Source organism: Heptranchias perlo, chromosome 12 (genome assembly GCF_035084215.1).
Source record: "Heptranchias perlo isolate sHepPer1 chromosome 12, sHepPer1.hap1, whole genome shotgun sequence".
NCBI lineage: Eukaryota > Metazoa > Chordata > Chondrichthyes > Hexanchiformes > Hexanchidae > Heptranchias > Heptranchias perlo.
The window spans coordinates 20680835-20702738 of record NC_090336.1 but is presented as its reverse complement, the minus strand read 5'-3'; the positions used below and the strand labels follow the sequence as shown (position 1 = coordinate 20702738).

At 47.2% G+C, this 21904-nt stretch overlaps 1 protein-coding gene across 5 annotated transcripts in view; it reads right to left on the bottom strand.

Annotated features, from left to right (window-relative positions):
* The window catches only part of osbpl5 (oxysterol binding protein-like 5), a 171355-nt gene that overhangs the window by 45094 nt on the left and 104357 nt on the right, over positions 1–21904 (bottom strand). For all 5 annotated transcript variants that reach the window (XM_067993733.1, XM_067993735.1, XM_067993732.1 and 2 more), the window contains one exon: positions 7554–7701. In XM_067993733.1, the coding sequence (XP_067849834.1) occupies positions 7554–7701 (148 nt within the window). The remainder of the gene's footprint in view (positions 1–7553; positions 7702–21904) is intronic.

The window sequence follows — 21904 nt, the reverse complement described above, 5'->3', positions numbered from 1 at the left end:
CACCGCCGAGTTCAGGGAGCGCGCGGCGCCGGCACCGCCGAGTTCAGGGAGCGCGCGGCGCCGACACCGCCGAGTTCAGGGAGCGCGCGGCGCCGACACCGCCGAGTTCAGGGAGCGCGCGGCGCCGACACCGCCGAGTTCAGGGAGCGCGCGGCGCCGACACCGCCGAGTTCAGGGAGCGCGCGGCGCCGGCACCGCCGAGTTCAGAGCGCGCGCGGCGCCGGCACCGCCGAGTTCAGAGCGCGCGCGGCGCCGGCACCGCCGAGTTCAGGGAGCGCGCGGCGCCGACACCGCCGAGTTCAGAGTGCGCGCGGCGCCGACACCGCCGAGTTCAGGGTGCGAGCGGCGCCGACACCGCCGAGTTCAGGGTGCGCGCGGCGCCGACACCGCCGAGTTCAGGGTGCGCGCGGCGCCGACACCGCCGAGTTCAGGGTGCGCGCGGCGCCGACACCGCCGAGTTCAGGGTGCGCGCGGCGCCGACACCGCCGAGTTCAGGGTGCGCGCGGCGCCGACACCGCCGAGTTCAGGGTGCGCGCGGCGCCGACACCGCCGAGTTCAGGGTGCGCGCGGCGCCGACACCGCCGAGTTCAGGGTGCGCGCGGCGCCGACACCGCCGAGTTCAGGGTGCGCGCGGCGCCGACACCGCCGAGTTCAGGGTGCGCGCGGCGCCGACACCGCCGAGTTCAGGGTGCGCGCGGCGCCGACACCGCCGAGTTCAGGGTGCGCGCGGCGCCGACACCGCCGAGTTCAGGGTGCGCGCGGCGCCGACACCGCCGAGTTCAGGGTGCGCGCGGCGCCGACACCGCCGAGTTCAGGGTGCGCGCGGCGCCGACACCGCCGAGTTCAGGGTGCGCGCGGCGCCGACACCGCCGAGTTCAGGGTGCGCGCGGCGCCGACACCGCCGAGTTCAGGGTGCGCGCGGCGCCGACACCGCCGAGTTCAGGGTGCGCGCGGCGCCGACACCGCCGAGTTCAGGGTGCGCGCGGGGAGCCAGTGTAGGTGAGTGAGCACAGGGGCGATAGGTGAACGAGACTTGCTGCGAGTCAGGATACGTGCAGAAGAGTTTTGGATGAGCTCAAGTGTATTGAGGGTGGAAGATGGGAGGCCGGCCAGGAGAGCGTTGGAATAGTCGAGTCTGGAGGTAACAAAGGCTTGGATGAGGGTTTCAGCAGCAGATGGGCTGAAGCAGAGGCTGAGACGAACAATGTTGTGGAGGTGGAAGTAGGTGATCTTTGTGATGGAGAAGGTATGGGGTTGGAAGCTGAGCTCAGGGTCAATTAGGATGCCGAGGTGGCGAATAGTCTGTTTCAGCCTGAGGCCAGGGAGTGGGGTGGAATCAGTAGCGAGGGAATGAAGTATGTGGCACGGACCGAAGACAATGTCTTTGGTCTTCCCAATATTTAATTGGAGGAATTTGCAGTTTATCCAAGACTGGATGTTGGACAGCAGTCTGACAACACAGAGGCAGTGGAGGGTTCGAGAGAGGTGGTGGTGGTGAGGTAGAGCTGGGTGTCATCAATATACATGTGGAACCTGCCATCATGTCTTTGGATGATGTCGTCAAAGGACATCATGTAGATGAGAAATAGGATGGATCTAAGGATAGATCCATGCGGGACTCAAGAGGTAATGGTGCAGGGGTGGGAAGAGAAGCCATTGCAGGGATTCTCTGACTACGACTGGATAGTAGTGGAACAAAGCAAGGGCTTTCCCATTCAGCTGGACAACGGAGGAGAGGCGTTGGAGAAGGATGGTGTGGTTAACTGTGTTTAAAAACTACTGAAATAAAGATGAGGAGGGATAGTGCACCACGGCCACAGTCACAGAGGATGTCGCTACTGACTTTGATTAGGGATGAAACCTGATTGGAGAGGTTCAAATATGGAGTTGCGGGAAGGATAGCAGACAGGTATGGGGCCAACGGACAGCAGCATGGCCTTCTAATCCACAGCTGCAGATAACGCACAGTGCCTTTTGGATTACAGGTGCTAGCTGTTGGGAATTGCAGGCAACACAAACTGCACATTGCCTCCTCTTCACTCCTACAGCTGCTCTGCCAGTTGGTTATGTGTATCTATGAATTGCTGCTCATCCTCCTTCCATTGCTCCTTCTCTTCTTCATTCAAAAAAAACACAAGATAACCATGAATCAACAAGGCCATTTGGCTCGCCTTGAATCAAGTGTTGATCCCTCTTTGTGTGAAGAATGATTTCTTGATGATATTCCTACATTTAAATCTATGTTGTTTTCTCCTATACTAACGATCCTCCTTGTGGCTTTTCTCTGCACTGGCCACAGCACATCAGTAGCTCCCTTGTGCCTCAGTGACCAGCACTGCACAGGGAATCAAGCTGCGGTCTGAGCAGCAGACTGTTCATTCAGATCAGATCAAAGCTCTGCAGTCCTGCCATATCCAGTCGTGAATGGTGGTGGACAATTAAACAACTAAAGGGAGGAGGAGGCTCTATAAACATCCCCATCCTCAATGATAGCGGAGTCCAGCACGTGAGTGCAAAGTACAAGGCTGAAGCGTTTGCAACCATCTTCAGCCAGAAGTACCGAGTGGATGATCCATCTCAGCCTCCTCCCGATATCCCCACCATCACAGAAGCCAGTCTTCAGCCAATTCGATTCACTCCACGTGATATCAAGAAATGGATGAGTGCACTGGATACAGCAAAGGCTATGGGTCCCGACAACATCCCGGCTGTAGTGCTGAAGACTTGTGCTCCAGAACTAGCCGTGCCTCTAGCCAAACTGTCCCAGTACAGCTACAACACTGGCATCTACCCGACAATGTGGAAAATTGCCCAGGTATGTCCTGTCCACAAAAAGCAGGACAAATCCAATCCGGCCAATTACCGCCCCATCAGTCTACTCTCAATCATCAATCAAGTGATGGAAGGTGTCGTCGACAGTGCTATCAAGCGGCACTTACTCACCAATAACCTGCTCACCGATGCTCAGTTTGGGTTCCGCCAGGACCACTCGGCTCCAGACCTCATTACAGCCTTGGTCCAAACATGGACAAAAGAGCTGAATTCCAGAGGTGAGGTGAGAGTGACTGCCCTTGACATCAAGGCCGCATTTGACCGAGTGTGGCACCAAGGAGCCCTAGTAAAATTGAAGTCAATGGGAATCAGGGGGGAAACTCTCCAGTGGCTGGAGTCATACCTAGCACAAAGGAAGATGGTAGTGGTTGTTGGAGGCCAATCATCTCAGCCCCAGGACATTGCTGCAGGAGTTCCTCAGGGCAGTGTCCTCGGCCCAACCATCTTCAGCTGCTTCATCAATGACCTTCCCTCCAGCATAAGGTCAGAAGTGGGGATGTTTACTGATAATTGCACGGTGTTCAGTTCCATTTGCAACCCCTCAGATAATGATGCAGTCCGTGCCTGCATGCAGCAAGACCTGGACAACATCCAGGCTTGGGCTCATAAGTGGCAAGTAACATCCGCGCCAGACAAGTGCCAGGCAATGACCATCTCCAACAAGAGAGAGTCTAACCACCTCCCCTTGACATTAAACGGCATTACCATTGCCAAATCCCCCACCATCAACATCCTGGGGGTCACCAATGACCAGAAACCTAACTGGACCAGCCATATAAATACTGTGGCTACAAGAGCAGGTCAGAGGCTGGGTATTCTGTGGCGAATGACTCACCTCCTGACTCCCCAAAGCCTTTCCACCATCTACAAGGGACAAGTCAGGAGTGTGATGGAATACTCTCCACTTGCCTGGATGAGTGCAGCTCCAACAACACTCAAGAAGCTCGACACCATCCAGGACAAAGCAGCCCGCTTGATTGGCACCCCATCCACCACCCTAAACATTCACTCCCTTCACCACCGGCGCACTGTGGCTGCAGTGTGCACCATCCACAGGATGCACTGCAGCAACTCCCCAAGGCTTCTTCGACAGCACCTCCCAAACCCGCGACCTCTACCACCTGGAAGGACAAGGGCAGCAGGCACATGAGCACAACACCACCTGCACGTTCCCCTCCAAGTCACACACCATCCCGACTTGGAAATATATCGCTGTTCCTTCATTGTCACTGGGTCAAAATCCTGGAACTCCCTACCTAACAGCACTGTGGGAGAACCTTCACCACACGGACTGCAGCGGTTCAAGAAGGCGACTCACCACCACCTTTCCAAGGGCAAGTAGGGATGGGCAATCAATGCCGGCCTCACCAGCGACGCCCACATCCCATGAACGAATGAAAAAAAACTTCCTCTGACAGAAAGGCCTGGACTTTCCTTATGAAAACCACCCACTTCAGGGTGGTGGTCTGGCAAGTGAAGTAGGGCAGGACACCTCAGCCAAAACTCCACACCAGAACTGGCCACCTCGAATTCTGCCATGGTTTCCCTCTGTGGCCCAGTTCACTCTGCTGGCACAGTGCACCTATGGGAATCAAATGAACAGGGTGTGTGTGTGCGTGTGTGTGTGTGTGTGTGTGGAGGGGGGATTGCTAAATTCAAATACACAGATAGTAACTTGCCATTACAGAAGTGACAACAGCTGCTGTACCCTCCTCCTTATGTTTGGCTGGTGGTTACATTGATCTCCTGGACTGCTACGGGAACATAGGAACAGGAGTAGGCCATTGAGCCCCTCGAGCCTGTTCCACCATTCAATTAGATCACGGTTGATCTGTATCTTAACTCCATCTACCGCCCTTAAGTTGCATACTCAATACCCTTGCCTAATAAAAATTTATCAATCTCAGCCTTGACATTTTCAATTGACCTAGTCGCAACAGCTTTTTAGGGGAGACAGTTCCAGATTTTCACAACCCTTTGTGTGAAGATGTGCTTTCTCACCACCCCCGAACAGCATAGTTCCAATTTTAAGATTATGCCTCCTTTGTGCTGGACCCTCCCTCAAAAGGAAATGGGTTCTCTCTATCTACCCTATCAAATCCTTTAATCATCTTAAACACCTCAATTAGATCTCCCCTAATCTTCGACACACCTCTAATCTTCTAGGCAGAGTCAACATGGTTTTATGAAAGGGAAATCGTGTTCGGCAAATCTATTGGAGTTTTTTGAGGATGTAACTAGCAGGGAAGATAAAGAGGAACCAGTGAATGTAGTGTATTTGGATTTTCAAAAGGCATTTGATAAAGTGCCACATCAAAGATTGTTACACAAGATAAAGGCTCATGGGGTTAGGGGTAATATCTTAGCATGGATAGAGGATTGGTTAACGGACAGAAAACAGAGAATAGGAATGAACAGGTCATTTTCAGGTTGGCAGGCTGAACTATTGGGGTGCCCCAAGGATCAGTGCTTGGGCCTCAGCTATTTACAATCTATATTAACGACTTAGACGAAGGGACCGAGGATAATGTATCCAAGTTTGCTGATGATACAAAGCTAGGTGGGAAAGTAAACTGACAGGAGGACACAAAGAGTCTGCAAAGGATATAAACAGGTTAAGTGAGTGGGCAGGTGCGGTGCCCAGAACTGAATGCAGTACTCCAGATGGGGTCTAACCAGAGCTCAGTACAACTGTAACATAACTCCCACCTCTAAGTATTCCAGCCGTCTTGATATAAAGGCCAACATTCCATTAGCCTTTTTAATTACTTTTTGTACCTGCTCACTAGCTTTTAGTGATTTCTATACTTGGATCCCTAAATCTCTCTGCTCATCCACAGTTCCTAGCTTCTAACCATTTAGAATATACTCTGATCTATCTTTCTTAGGTCCAAAGTGGATGACCTCACACTTTCCCATATTAAACTCCATCAGCCACAGTTTTGCCCAATATATCAATGTCCTGTCGCAACTTTCTGCTGCCATCTACACTATTTGCTCTGCCACCTAACTGCTCCTGCTCCCCCCTCCCCCCGCTGCTCCTGCTCCCCCCTCCCCCCGCTGCTCCTGCTCCCCCCGCTGCTCCTGCTCCCCCCTTCCCCCCGCTGCTCCTGCTCCCCCCGCTGCTCCTGCTCCCCCCGCTGCTCCTGCTCCCCCCTTCCCCCCGCTGCTCCTGCTCCCCCCGCTGCTCCTGCTCCCCCCGCTGCTCCTGCTCCCCCCGCTGCTCCTGCTCCCCCCTTCCCCCCGCTGCTCCTGCTCCCCCCTTCCCCCCGCTGCTCCTGCTCCCCCCTCCGCTCCCGCTCCCCCCTCCCCTCCTGCTCCCCCCTCCCCCCGCTGCTCCTGCTCCCCCCTTCCCCCCGCTGCTCCTGCTCCTCCCCCCTTCCCTAAAGGGCATTAGTGAACCAGGTGGGTTTTACGACAATCCAACAGCTTCATGGTCACTTTTAATGATACAAGCTTTTTATTTCCGGATTTTATTTTTAACTGAATTCTCAAACTGCTATGATTTGAAGTGTGTTCTCTGGATTATTAGTCTAGAATCTAGAATACTAGTTCAGTAACATAACCATAACACGACTGTAACCGCAAAGGAACCGCTGTACCTGTGGTTTATATGATCATCTCAGTCTATCTTTAGACCTCCAATCCCAATCCCAACCAGATATTTATCCAGCCTTTTTTTGAAGGCGTTTATCTCTGCATCAGCTGCATTTATTGGGAGTCTGTATCATTGGGGTTGCTCCAGAGATGGCATAAGTTACTCCAGTTTCCTTTCCTGCAGTCAAGTGGCTCACAGTAGGTTTACTTGTGAGCGACAACTTGATAACTAGAACTGGAGTAGCTGAGTAGCATCCCCAGAAAACGTGCTAACGTGTGAGTGACTCACTAAATTGCTTTCAGGACCTACGTGCAGTGCGTGTCAAATAATTTCTGGAGTCAGATCAACCCACGTTCAGTGCAGTAACATCACCCATATGTGGCTTTAACACAGCTCCAACCACAAATGTTCCAGCTTCCGCCCCCCACCCCCGATCTTCTGAATGCACTGACTCTTTCTGGTTTACAGCTCCGCAAGTGGTGGCAACTCTTTGGTACTTTAAGGGGTAAGCATAGACTACCAATATTGACAGGTTATTCAACTACGGGGGCATCACACATGAACGCAATCCTATTGTCACACGCATACTTTCCAGCAGGGGTCACTGGATGGTGATCAGGAGCGGGTACTTTGGCTGAATTTCACCCTCCTTAACCAACGGCGCTGAGGTTAATTGTAGTGGCCCTACTGCTGTTCCAGATTGGCTACCTCAGCACAAACTGGGCATCAAACCTGAGAACTTGTGGTGTACCTCATTACCTTTATCGGAGGGGTGGGGGTATTCAGTCAGGGATCTTCATGCTGATCACGATCCAGCAACCACTGCTAGAAAGTGCATGTGTGCGCATCTGGTGAGGACAGGAAAGAGTTTAGCTGTGATGCTCCCTATGGTTGAATACCAACTGAGCCATTAAAATATTTCAATCGTACCACCTTAATGCAAGGATAGAAGTTGCACCAATATTGGACCAGCATTTGTTCTGTGTACATTCTCTCAGAGCTCGTGATGTATTCGCAGCTGCAAGATGGCCTCATGTACTATCTGTTTTCCCTCTACAATACCAGGGTTGGACTGACTGCATATCATCAAGGACGAAGTAAAAGTAAACCAAAGTTAACAAACCTGGGGTCAAAGGGCATATCTCATTGTATCCTCCAAAAGAAGAGTTTCGGGTCAACTTGCGAGGGTCGATTTTCTGCGGCGTTGCCAATCCAGTACAGAGTGAAAATCTGCGACGCAAGACGTGATCCTCCTTCATGGTATGAGTTTTCTGTGGAATACAGCAAACCACCCGTGAGTCCCAATTGTCAATCAATTTACAAGAAAACTGAAACACTCTTTCTAGAATATTCTAAATTAATTCTAGGAATTTTTTCCCCCAATCAATCTTCTCCTCTCCTTCCTGAATGAACCAATTCTCGTTAGGGCACAGTTTCACAAGTAACAGCTGTATTTTAGTACCCCACCTTAGTGCCCATTCTTCATGAGAGAGCTTGGACAATGCCATTCCAGCAGGAAGGAATCACAGCCAAACTTCCTCACCAGACATTTGCACATGGACACTTTCCAGCAGGGGTCCCTGGTGACTGGTGATCAGGAGCAGGATCCCCAGCTGATTTTACCCCCCCTAGCACAGTCCTTCTCCTTTATACTTGCAGCACTGCCAGACTCCCACCCCTTGTGTATAACCTATCGGAGAGATGGCAAAACAGTGCACCATGTTGGATAAATGTGAAAATATGATATGAAGAACAAGGTGAGAAAAGCCCATAAGGCCCCTGCCCCATCTTATCCATTAGACAGCAGAACCTCATGTACCACCATCCCATACCACTTGAAAGGGTGGAGGCATAGAAAGAGAAAAAAAACTGTGAACCATTTCAGGAGAAACTCCATGAAATTCCCTTTTTTTTATTTGTTCATGGGATGTGGGCGTCACTGGGCAAGGCCAGCATTTATTGCCCATCCCTAATTGCCCTTGAGAAGGTGGTGGTGAGCCGCCTTCTTGAACCGCTGCAGTCTGTGTGGTGAAGGTTCTCCCACAGTGCTGTTAGGAAGGGAGTTCCAGGATTTTGACCCAGCGACGATGAAGGAACGGCGATATATTTCCAAGTTGGGATGGTGTGTGACTTGGAGGGGAACGTGCAGGTGGTGTTGTTCTCAATTACCTGCTGCCCATGTCCTTCTAGGTGGTAGAGGTTGCGGATTTGGGAGGTACTGTCGAAGAAGCCTTGGTGAGTTGCTTCAGTGCATCCTGTAGATGGTACACACTGCAGCCACAGTGCGCCGGTGGTGAAGGGAGTGAATGTTTTGGGTGGTGGATGGGGTCCAATAAGTGGGCTGCTTTGTCCTGGATGGTGTCGAGCTTCTTGAGTGTTGTTGGAGCTGCACTCATCCAGGCAAGTGGAGAGTATTCCATCACACTCCTGACTTGTGCCTTGTAGACAGTGGAAAGGCTTTGGGGAGTCAGGAGGTGAATCACATGCTGCAGAATACCCAGCCTCTGACCTGCTCTTGTAGCCACAGTATTTACATGGCTGGTCCAGTTAAGTTTCTGGTCAATGGTGACCCCCAGGATGTTGATGGTGGGGGATTCGGCGATAGTAATGCTGTTGAATGTCAAGGTTAGACTCTCTCTTGTTGGAGATGGTCATTGCCTGGCACTTGTCTGGCGCAAATGTTACTTGCCATTTATCAGCCAAATCCTGGATGCTGCATGCGGACACTGACAGCTTCATTGTCTGAGGGATTGTGAATGGAACTGAATTCCTACTCGACTCCCTAAGGCATGCGTGTTCCGGGAGACCATGGGAATGGTCTGTCCCTCCATTAGATATACTTAAACCTGTCCCAACTATGTTGCAATCCCCCTGGGGAATATACAGGACCAGAAATGATTTCAAACATCACAACCTCTTACCCCACATTTACCTCTGATAACCTTCTATAGACCTGTCTGAGCAAAATTTGTCCGTTTAAAATTTAGAAAATTATCCGCTTTCAACCCATCCCAATACTATACTGCCAGTCCCACACAAATCTGAGCTTGTACATATCAGTAATTTGTTGGGTTTTTTTGGTCCTCATCAAAGTGAGGGATGCAAGTCCTATGGAACTATGGATCATTTCAGGGACCCAGTGTCAGCATCAAGCATTCCCAGGTCAGGTGCAGCATGGGTTAGATGCAGAGTGAAGCTCCTTCTAGAGTACCCCATCAAGCACTCCCATTTCAGCTATAGCATGGTCAAATTCAGCCTGAACCTCTCTTCTCCCAACAATCTACTTTAGTCCAAATTCAGAAAAGTACCCCCTACAGCACCGATGTTCTGTTTGTAACCTGAATGCAATTGGCAATTTGGTGCTCAGTAGAGATACTGTGCCCCTAAATTCCTTCACTTTTTGCTCGTGTTTACCACAGCCCCTTTTAAAGCTCATCTTGAGAGGCTCATCAACATGATGATCACTGCATAAATGTATCTTGTTTTGTGCTGTAGGTTGATATCCACTAAAGCTATCTGCATGCTAAACCAAAAGCAGCAGGTTACAGACAGAGCAAAGTGGTCCCAAAACCGACAGATCAGATCAAAGCTCTGTAGCCCTACCACATCCAGTTGAGAATGATAGTGGACAACTCGACAACTTATCAGCAGGAGGAGGAGGCAGCGGCTCCTTGGACATCTCCATCCTTGATCACGATGGAGTCTAGCACATGATTGCAAGAGACAACACTGAAGTATTTGGCAACATCTTCAGCCAAAAGTGCCAAGTGGACAATCCTACTTGGAGCAGCCATCCGGAGGCGAGCATCAGATGCCAGTGTCCAGCCAATTCAGTTCATTCTATATGACATTAAGAAGCAGCTGCGTATGCTGACACAGCAAAGACTTGGTAAGATCCTGGACATTGTGCTTAAGAACTGTGTATCAGAGCTAGCCATGTTGTTCCAGTACACCTATGACATTGGCATCTACCTGACAATGTGGAAGATTGCTCAGATATGTCCTATCCACAAAAAAAAAGGATAAAGCTAATCCGGCCAATTACTGCCAGTCAACTTTCTCATCATTCATCAGTGAAGTGATGAATAGTGGCATGAAACGACACCTACTCACCAATAATCTGCTCATTGACACTCAATTAGGATTCAGCCAAAACCACTTAGCTCCAGACTTAATCACAGCCTTGATCCAGACCTGGACACATGAACTAAATGCCAAAGCTTCAACATCAAGGCAGTATTTAACCAAGTATGGCACTAAGGAACCCTAGGAGAACTGAGGTCAATGTGGGTCTAAACAAAACCTCCAGCAGCTGGTATTATATTTGACACAAAAGAAGATCTGTACAAGCTCAGATTTGTGTGGGAATGACTGTTAGCTCAGGTGGAATCGAGGGAAAAGTACGGACTTGGTTAGAAAGTTGGCTGAGCGAAAGGCGACAGAGAGTAGGGATAATGGGAAGGTACTCACATTGGCAGGATGTGACGAGTGGAGTCCCGCAGGGATCTGTCTTGGGGCCTCAATTATTCACAATATTTATTAACGACTTAGATGAAGGCATAGAAAGTCTCATATCTAAGATTGCCGATGACACAAAGATTGGTGGCATTGTAAGCAGTGTAGATGAAAACATAAAATTACAAAGTGATATTGATAGATTAGGTGAATGGGCAAAACTGTGGCAAATGGAATTCAATGTAGACAAATGTGAGGTCATCCACTTTGGATCAAAAAAGGAAAGAACAGGGTACTTTCTAAATGGTAAAGTTAAAAACAGTGGATGTCCAAAGGGACTTAGGGGTTCAGGTACATAGATCATTGAAGTGTCATGAACAGGTGCAGAAAATAATCAAGAAGGCAAATGGAATGTTGGCCTTTATATCTAGAGGACCAGAGTACAAGGGGGCAGAAGTTATGCTGCAGCTATACAAAACCCTGGTTAGAACGCACCTGGAGTACTGTGAGCAGTTCTGGGCACCGCACCTTCGGAAGGACATATTGGCCTTGGAGGGAGCGCAGCGTAGGTTTACTAGAATGATACCCGGACTTCAAGGGTTAAGTTACAAGGAGAGATTACACAAATTGGGGTTGTATCCTCTAGAGTTTCGAAGGTTAAGGGGTGATCTGATCGAAGTTTATAAGATATTAAGGGGAACAGATGGGGTGGATAGAGAGAAACTATTTCCGCTGGTTGGGGATTTTAGGAGTAGGGGGCACAGTCTAAAAATTAGAGCCAGACCTTTCAGGAGTGAGATTAGAAAACATTTCTACACACAAAGGCTTGTAGAAGTTTGGAACTCTCTTCCGCAAACAGCAATTGATACCAGCTCAATTGCTAAATTTAAATCTGAGATAGATAGCTTTTTGGCAACCAAAAGGTATTAAGGGATATGAGCCAAAGGCAGGTATATGGAGTTAGATCACAGATCAGCCATGATCTTATCAAATGGCAGAGCAGGCACGAGGGCCTGAATGGCCTACTCCTGTTCCTATGTTCCTATGTTTCCTAGATGGTTGTGGTTGTCAGAGGCTGATAATCATAGCCCCAGAAGTTTCTCAGGGAAGCATGTTTGGGCCAACCATCTTCAGCTGCTTCATCAAATGACCTCCCCTCGATCATAAGGTCAGAAATGGGGCTGTTTGCTGATGCTGTCACAGTGTTCAGCTTCATTCACAATTTCTCTGATAATGGAGCAGCATTCAGGCTTGGGCTGACAAGTGGTAGGTAATGTTTACACCAAAAGTTCCAGGCAATAAGCATCTTGAAGAGAAAGCTCAGCTATCTCCCCTTAACCTTCGACCGCACCACCATCCCTGAATCCCCAGCATTAACACTCTGGGTGTCACCATTGACCAGAAGCTTACCAACACTGTGGCTACAACAGCAGGAGAGGCTGGGCAATGAGTGGCTCACCCCTTGACCCCTCAAAGCCTCTTCACTATCTACAAGGCTCATGTCAGGAGTGAATGGAGTATTCACCATTTGGTTGGAGAGTTGCTGCTGCAGCAACATTCCTGTTTTTAAAAGGTGCACGGCTACACATGCTTTACAAAGGCTGCAAATGTTTCACAAAACTGAATGGGGAGAAGAAGAGACTGGCAAAAATCACTCAGAGCCAAAATGAATGTGGAGGCAGGAAACTGTCTATGGGTAAATTATTTGATGGCTGGCGAAGTGCAAATGCTGCTGTATGAAATGGGTGCCAAGATGGTTACCCTATTTGGCACCCTAGAGCACGCTTCTCAGGAGACAGCAGTGCAGCATAGCTAGTAAAAGTGGCGGCTAGAATCAAGGTTCTGTACACTGGCTGCATGACCGGGAAAACTGTTACTGAGGGTGATGCCACGCCTGAAGGAAACTGCCAAACAATACCATTTATCAACAGATGGCCCAAGTATGCACGTCACAACGTGCTGCCTGTCAAGGTGTTGCCCATTTATTTCTAGCCGATGCCAAGTCCTCACATAAAGCAACCACTCATTCATTGCTGACAAAGCATAATTATACCTCAGCAGGACACATATGTAAGCTGCAACTTACAAATGAAAGCCTTGCCACATTCACATTCTTAAAAGGCATCACACACAAAATCATTGTAACCGAACTATCTGCATGATGTACAGTTACTTACTGACTCACAGGATGGGCAGCTTGGGTACAGTTCTCTAACTATGTACGTGCTCCTTGAATTTAATGACTACTTCTATGCTTTCATGACAAGATGGCACGGAATTCAAGCTAACAGTCCAGAACTATAGAAAAGTTTAGAAATTACAAGTCCTTGGAGAAGGCCACCCAGACGTCCTTGTGCACAAGAGTAGAAAGGGAGTAGGGGAAGATTAAGCTGCAGGCCCTCCCAAGGTCAGAGTAGCAAATGAACAAAGTAAATAGAATACAGAACTATATAGCCAAAATAGTACAGAAGCAGCTGGAAGAAGTCATTCTGAAACTGTGCAGTGCCTTGGTTTGACCACATCTTGAATATTGTGTTTAGTTTTGGTCATCAAGATTTAAAGGAGATATTTAAGCCGTGGCTTTCTCCAGGTGATCCATTTTGGAGACTGCGGGGGTACAATTTCCATGGGGGTTCTTCCAATCTCCTGCCTTAACTTCAGTGGAAACCTCAGATAAAGGGAATAACGGCCGTTTCTCCAAGGCTTCTGCTGAAGTGTTAAGAGACTAGAGAAGCTGGGATTGTTTTCCCTGGAGCAGAGAAGGTTAAAGGGAGATTTAATAGAAGTGTTTAAAATTATGAAGGGTTTTGATAGAGTAAATAGGGAGAAACGGTTTCAATTGGCAAGAGGGTTGATAACCAGAGGACACAGATTTAAGATAATTGGCAAAAGAACCAGGAGCAGATGAGAAACTTTGTTTTCGCAACGAGTTATTATGATCTGGAATGCAATGCCTGAAAGAGTGGTGGAAGCAGATTCAAAAGTAACTTTATAAAGGGAATTGAACATACAATTGAAAATGTTTTAAAATGCAGGACTATGGGGAAAGCGCAGGAGAGTGGGACTAATTGGATAGCTCAAAGAGCCGGCACAGGCACGGTGGGCTGAATGGCCTCCTTCTGTGCTGTAAGATTCTGTGAAGTTACAGCAGGAGATCAGGAGAACCTCCGTGAAAGTTCTATCCCAGCCCATCCTATGAGTCAGTAAGTAATTAATTCAAGGCCATTTATGAGCCATTGTTTTTTCTGGGACTGTGTCAGATTTTGTGAAGCTGTTGGTGAGCTTTTCCTAGTTTTCTAGATTGGCATGAATGCCTACTCAATTGGCTAAGGGACAGAAAACAGTAGTGATGAACAGTAGTTGTTTTTCAGACTGGAGGGAAGTATACAGTGGTGTTCCCCAGGGTATTAGAACCACTGCTCTTTTTGATATATATTAATGACCTGGACTTGGGTTTAGAGAGTATAATTTCAAAGTTTGCAGATGACATGAAACTCCTAAATACAGTAAACAATGTGGAGAATAGTAACAGACTTCAGGAAGACAGAGACAGACTGGTGAAATGGGCAGATACATGGCAGATGAAATTTAATGCAGAGAAGTGTGAAATGGTAGGAAGAATGAGGAGAGGCAATATAAACGAAATAGTGCAATTTTAAAGGGGGTGCAGGACCAAAGAGGCCTGAGAGTGCACACACACAAATCTTGTGAAAGGACAAATTGGGAAGGTGTTAAAAAAGCAGATGGGATCCTGGGTTTTATTAACAGAGGCATAGAGTACAAAAGCAAGGAAATTACGCTAAACCTTTATAAAATACTGCTTAGGCCTCAGCTGGAGTATTGTGTTCGATTCTGGGCACCACACTTTAGGAAGGATGTCAAGGCCTTAGAGAGGGTGCAGAACAGATTTACTAGAATGGTGCCAGGGATGAGGGACTCCAGTTATGTGGAGAGACTGGAGAAGCTGGGCTTTTTCTCCTTAGAAAAAGAAGATTAAGGGGAGATTTGATAGAAGTGTTCAACATCATGAACGGTTTTGACAGAGTACATAAGGAGAAACTGTTTCCAGTGGCAGAACGGTCAGTAACCAGAGGACACAGATTTAAGGTGAGCATCAAAGGAGCCAGAGGTGACATGAGGAAATATCCTTTAACGCAGAGAGTTGTAATGATCTGGAGTGCACTGCCTGAAAGGATGGTGGAAGCAGATTCAATAATAACTTTCAAAAGGGAATTGGACAAATAATTGAAGGGAAAAAATTTACAGGGCTTTGGGGAACAAGCAGGGGAACAGGACTAATTGGATAGCTCTTTCAAAAAGCTGGCACAGGCAGGACGGGCTGAATGGCCTCCTCCCATGCTGTACCTACTATGATAATATGAATTGCAGAGCAGTGTGGAGAGTCTCAACACAGCTGGCAGTTGCTCAGGTTAAATCAGTTACAGCCTATACTTTTCATAAAAGCATCAGCCTGCAGGTGGAACCCATAAACCCATTTACAATGCCAGGGACAACAATCTCATCATTGGTCAGGTTGAAGACACAGCCAAAGGTCACCATCTGTGACCAAATGCAAGAACAGGGGTGGGATTATGGGTTGAGTCCTGATGTTTGCTTTGCTGCTGCTGAAATATCATTGAAAATCTTAATAACCGACGAATGCTTCCAGATCATGAGACACAGGAGCAAGTGATAATGAAAGGATTTCAATTTTAAAAAAACGACTTTGCGTGTCTGGTTTAAATTTAGATATTTCACGACAGCTCACTCAAAAACCAAACTAGTCCAAAACTGCATGGGTGGTGACCTTTGCTGTGTGGTGGCTCCAGGATTATGAGTCATTCCATGTATCGAGAAGACGCCGAGCTGGTGAGGGAGACACGAGATATCAGTGAGTGTACAGAGGAGGTACAGAGATCCAATCCCTCAAGAGCAAAAACTAGAGCTTACTGCACTGACTCTGACAAAACACGGGGAAATGGGAAGAGGTAAGTGAATGTAAAGAGACTGGATTACATTAGATAGCAAATTACATTAGATAACAATTACACTAGAAGCAAAGGGTAATGGCTGACGGGTGTTTTTGCGACTGGAAGGCTGTTTCCAGTGGGGTCCCTTGCTTTTTGTGGTATATATTAATGATTTGGATTTGAACATGGGGGGGTTTGATCAAGAAGTTTGCAGATGATACAAAAATTGACCGTGTGGTTGATAGTGAGGAGGAAAGCTGCAGACTGCAGGAAGACATCAATGGACTGGTCAGGTGGGCAGAAAAGTGGCAAATGGAATTCAATCCAGAGAAGTGTGAGATAATGCATTTGGGGAGGGCAAACAAGGCAAGGGAGTACACAATAAATGGGAGGATACTGAGAGGTGTAGAGGAACAAAGGCACCTTGGAGTGCATGTCCACAGATCCCCGAAGGTAGCAGGACAGGTAGATAAGGTGGTTAAAAAGGAATGGGGATACTTGCCTTTATTAGCCGAGGCATAGAACATATCAGCAGGGAAGTTATGCTAGAACTGTATAAAACATTGGTTAGGCCACACCTCTGGTCACCACATTACAGGAAAGCTGTGATTGCACCAGAGAGGGTACAAAAGAGATTTATGAGGATGTGGCCAGGATTGGAGAATTTTAGCTATGAGCAAAGATTGGATAGGCTGGGGTTGTTTTCTTTGGAACAAAGTAGGCTGAGGGGAGATTTAATTGAAGTATATAAAATTATGACGGGACTAGATAGAGTGGATAGGGAGGACCTATTTCCCTTAGCAGTGGGGTCAGTGACCAGGGGGCATAGATTTAAAGTAATTGTTAGAAGGATTAGAGGGAAGCTGTGGAGAGGGTGGTGTAACTCACTGCCTGAAAGGGTGGTAGAGGCAGAAATGCTCAACTCATTTCAAAAAGTACTTGGACACGCACTTGAAGTACCGTAACCTACAGGGCTACGGACCAAGTGCTGGAAAGTGGGATTAAGCTGGGGATAGTCCGTTTTCAGCCGGCATGGACATGATGGGCCAAATGGCCTCCTTCTGTGCCGTAAATTTCTATGATTCTATGATATCTTCATTCTTCTTAAATTGATCTGACAGAACATAAGAAACAGGAGTAGGCTCCGCCATTCATTCAGATCATGGCTGATCTTCGACCCCCAACTCCACTTTCCCACACAATCCCCATATCCCTTGATTCCCCCTAGAGTCCAAAAATCTATCTATCTCAGCCTTGAACATATTCAGTGACTCAGCATCCACAGCCCTCTGGGGTAGAGAATTCCAAAGATTCACAACCCTCTGTGGGAAGAAGTTCTTCCTCAACTCAGTCTTCAATAGCCAACTCCTTATCCTGAGACTATGCCCCCTAGTTCTAGACTCTCCAGCCAGGGGATGCAATCTACCCTGTCAAGATTCTGAGGGGACTTGTATATTTCAATGAGATCACCTCTCATTCTTCTAAACTCCGGAGAGAATAGGCCCATTCTACTCAATCTCTCTTCACAGGACAACCCTCTCATCCCAGGAATCAATCTAGTGAACCTTCATTGCTCTGCCTCATAAGAACATAAGAGATAGGAGCAGGAGTAGGCCATTTGGCCCTTCGAGCCTGCTCCGCCATTCAATGAGATCATGGCTGCTCTGATTTTTACCTCAACTCCATTTTCCCACGTGTTCCTCATAGCTTTTGACTCCCTTGCTGATCAAAAATTTGTCTAACTCAGCCCGGAATATATTCAATGACTCAGCCTCCACCGCTCTTTGGGGCAAAGAATTCCAAAAGTTAACAACCCTCAGAGGAGAAATTTCTCCTCATCTCCATCTTAAATGGGTGACCCCTTATTCTAAGACTATGCCCCCTAGTTCTAGATTCCCCTATGGGGGGAAACATCCTCTCAGCATTTACCCTGTCAAGCCCCCTCAGAATCTTACTTCCTCAAAAAACTCTAATAAATTTGTCAAACACGACATCCCTTTTATAAAACCGTGTTGACTCTGCCTAATCATAATTATGATTTTCTAAGTGCCCTGTTACCACTTCCTTAATAATGGATTCCAGCATTTTCCCGATGACTGGTGTGAGGCTAACTGGCCTGTAGTTCCCGGTTTCTTTCTTGAATAGCGGAGTTACATTTGCTGCCTTCTAATCCGCTGGGACCGTTCTAGAATCTAGGGAATTTTGGAATATCATAACCAATGCATCCACTATCTCTGCAGCCACATCTTTTAGAACCCTAGGATGCAGGTCCAGGGGATTTATCGGCTTTTAGTCCCATTAGTTTGTCCAGTACTTTTTCTCTACAGATATTGATTATTTTAAGTTCCTCACTCTCATTAGCCCCTTGGTTCTCCACTATTTCTGGTATGCTTTTTGTGTCTTCTACTGTGAAGACAGATACAAAATATTTGTTTAATGTCTCTTCCATTTCCTTATTCCCTATTATAATTTCTCTTGTCTCAGCCTCTAAGGGACCAACGTTTACTTTTGCTACTCTCTTCCTTTTTACATACTTGTAGAAGCTCTTACAACCCGTTTTTATATTTCTTGCTAGTTTACTTCCATATTTTATTTTCTCCCATATCATTTATTTTCTCCCTTAGCATCAATTTTTTGGACATCGTTTGCTGGTTTCTAAAACTTTCCCAATCCTCAGGCTTACTAGTCTTCTTCGCAACATTATAGCCCTCTTCTTTTAATCTGATACTCTCCTTAACTTCTTTAGTTAGCCTCAGATGGATCACTTTGCCCGTGGAGTTTTTATTTCTCAGTGGAATGTATGCTCGTTGAGAATATTGAAATATTTCTTTAAATGTTTGCCATTGCTTATCTACCGTCATACCTTTTAATCTAATTTCCCAATCTACCTTAGCCAACTCGACCCTCATACCTACGTAATTGGCTTTATTTAAGTTTAAGACTCTAGTTTCAGATTTAACTATGTCACTCTCAAACTCAATGTGAAATTCTATCATATTATGATCACTCTTCCCTAGAGGACCCTTTACTGTAAGATTACTAATTAACCCTGTCTCATTACACAATACAAGATCTAAAATAGCCTGTTCCCTGGTTGGTTCCATTATGTATTGTTCTAGGAAACTGTCTCAAATGCATTCTGTGAACTTGTCTTCCGGACTGCCTTTGCCAATTTGATTTGTCCAGTCTTTATGTAGATTAAAGTCCCCCATGATTATTGCCTTACCTTTGTTACAAGCTCCTATTATTTCTTGATTAATACTCTGTCCATTGGTATAGCTACTGTTAGGGGGCCTATAAACTACTTCCACTAGTGTTTTCTGCCTCTTGTTATTTCTTATTTCCACCCATACTGATTCTACTTCCTTATCCTCTGAGGCAAAATCCTTTCTCACCACTGTCCTTATGTCATCCTTTACTATCAGGGTAATCCTCCCTCCTTTTCCATTCTGCCTGTCTTTTGAAACATCAAGTACCCTGGAATATTTAGTTCCCAACCTTGGTCACCTTGCAACCAGGTCTCTGTAATGGCTATTATATCAAACCCATTTATCTCTATTTGTGCTACCAATTCATCTATCTTGTTACAAATGCTTCATGCATTCAGATAAAGCGCCTTTAATTTTAACTTTTTATCATTTTTCCCTGCTTTGACCTTATTCGCTGATGCACTATTACCGTTAAACTCTATGTCCCTTCCTGCCACACTCTGCTTATCTTTACCCAAATCACTACACTGCTCTGTTGCCTTGACTTTTCTCTTTAGATTTCTAAATTTCCCCTCACCTGACCCCTCCCCAAAACCCCTTCCTTTTTAGTTTAAAGCCCTATCTACAGCCCTAGTTATTCAATTCGTTAGGACACTGATCCCAGCCCGGTTTAAGTGGAGCCCTCCCATCGGAACAGCTCCCTCTTCTCCCAGTACTGGTGTCAGTGCCCCATGAATCAAAAGCCCTGTCTCCCACACAACTCTTTGAACAATGCATTTAACTCCCTGAACTGTTTGTCCCTATGCCAATTTGCACGTGGCTCAGGTAGTAATCCAGAGATTACCACCTTTGAGGTTCTGCTTATTAATTTGGACCCTTGCTCTTCAAACTGTCTCAGCAGAACTTCATTTTTAAAAAATTCATTCATGGGGTGTGGGCGTCATTGGCAAGGCCAGCATTTATTGCCTATCCCTAACTGTCCTTGAGATGGTGGTGGTGAGCCGCCTTCTTTAACTGCTGCAGTTCATGCGGTGAAGGTTCTCCCACAGTGCTGTTAGGTAGGCAGTTCTAGGATTTTGACCCAGCGACGACGAAGGAACGGCGATATATTTCCAAGTCGGGATGGTGTGTGACTTGGAGGGGAACATGCAGGTGGTGGTGTTCCCATGTGCCTGCTGCTCTTGTCCTTCTAGGTGGTAGAGGTCACGGGTTTGGGAGGTGCTGTCGAAGAAGCCTTGATGAGTTGCTGCGGTGAATCTTGTAGATGGTACACACTGCAGCCACGGTGGTGGATGGGTTGCCAATTAAGCAGGCTGCTTTATACTGGATGGTGTAGAGCTTCTTGAGTGTTTTTGGAGCTGCACTCATCCAGGTAAGTGGAGAGTATCCTTAGTTCTACTTATGTCGTTGGTTCCTACATGGATCACGACAACTGATCCTCCCCCTCATGCTCCGTTCTTTTCCAGCTGTGAGGAGATATCCTTAACCCTGGCACCGGGCAGGCTACACAGCCTTCGGGACTCTCAGTCATGGCTGCAGAGAACAGTGTCTATCCCCCGACTATACTACCCCTACCACTACCACATTCCTTTTTACTCCCTCCAATTGAATGGCCTCCTCTACCATGGTGCCGTGGTCGGTTTGCCCATCCTCCCTGCAGCCCTTGTTCTCATCCACACAGGTTAGCTCAAGCCTCAAAGAGTCCTGCAGACACAAGCAAAAATGCCCTCAGTCGACATCCACATACATGTGGTTTCTATCTGGGGTCATTGGATTGCAGTCAGCAAGAACCCTGTCTGAACTTTCCCTTCCCCAGTTAGGGGACCTGAGGCTAATTCCAGCATCCCAATTGATGCTCCAACTGAGCACAGACAGGGGATGAAACCTGGAACATTCTGGCCTATATGGCTCAGTACCCAAAATGGCATTGGGACAGCTCTTTGAAATTTCACTGGATCAAGGCTGGAAAAATCAAACCACTTGCAGGGTAAATTGCAATGCCATTTCCTGTCACTAGAGGCTGATGTAGTTCACTATCAGCAGTTTAATCTGTGAGCCTTAAAAACCAGACTTGTCAGACCCTGCATCAGCCTGTTAGCAAACAAGATCATCCTTCTCTGGCTCAGAAACAGTTTCTTTCACAGAGCCTCAGCTCTTGTCAGCTTTAGCACTGATTTGAATAGCAAACCAATGATACATGAAAACAGAATGAGGTCTGGAACTTCGAAAATAGCCTTTTGAATGATGTTAAAATGTTTTTACCTTAAACTGCAAGAGGTAGGCTTATACTTTTGTGACAATATGGTGCTGCATAATTTTTTAAAAATAGTTCCCCTATCCTGCACTGAGCATGCTGACTCTTGCTGGGTACAGTTCCACAGGTATAACTGTCCTCATCTAAGTAGCTATTCCTCAAATGTGATCCCAAGCTATTCCACTATAGTGGGTATCACAGCCAAGCCTCAAAGAGTCCTGTAGACACAAGCAAAAATGCCCTCAGTCGACATCCACATACATGTGGTTTCCATCTGGGGCCATTGGATTGCAGTCAGCAAGAACCCTGTCTGAACTTTCCCTTCCCCAAGTTAGGGGACCTGAGGCTAATTCCAGCATCCCAATTGATGCTCCAACCGAGCACAGACAGGGGATGAAACCTGGAACATTCTGGTCTATATGGCTCAGTACCCAAAATGGCATTGGGACAGCTAGGTGTATTATGAAATGATTTGGTACTTCTGTACAGCCTGCACAGAAGTGAAATCAAAATTCACCCTCCCCTCTGTTAAACATGGCACTTGTTACACAGTATTTGTATGCACCTGTTACAGTGCCTCACACAA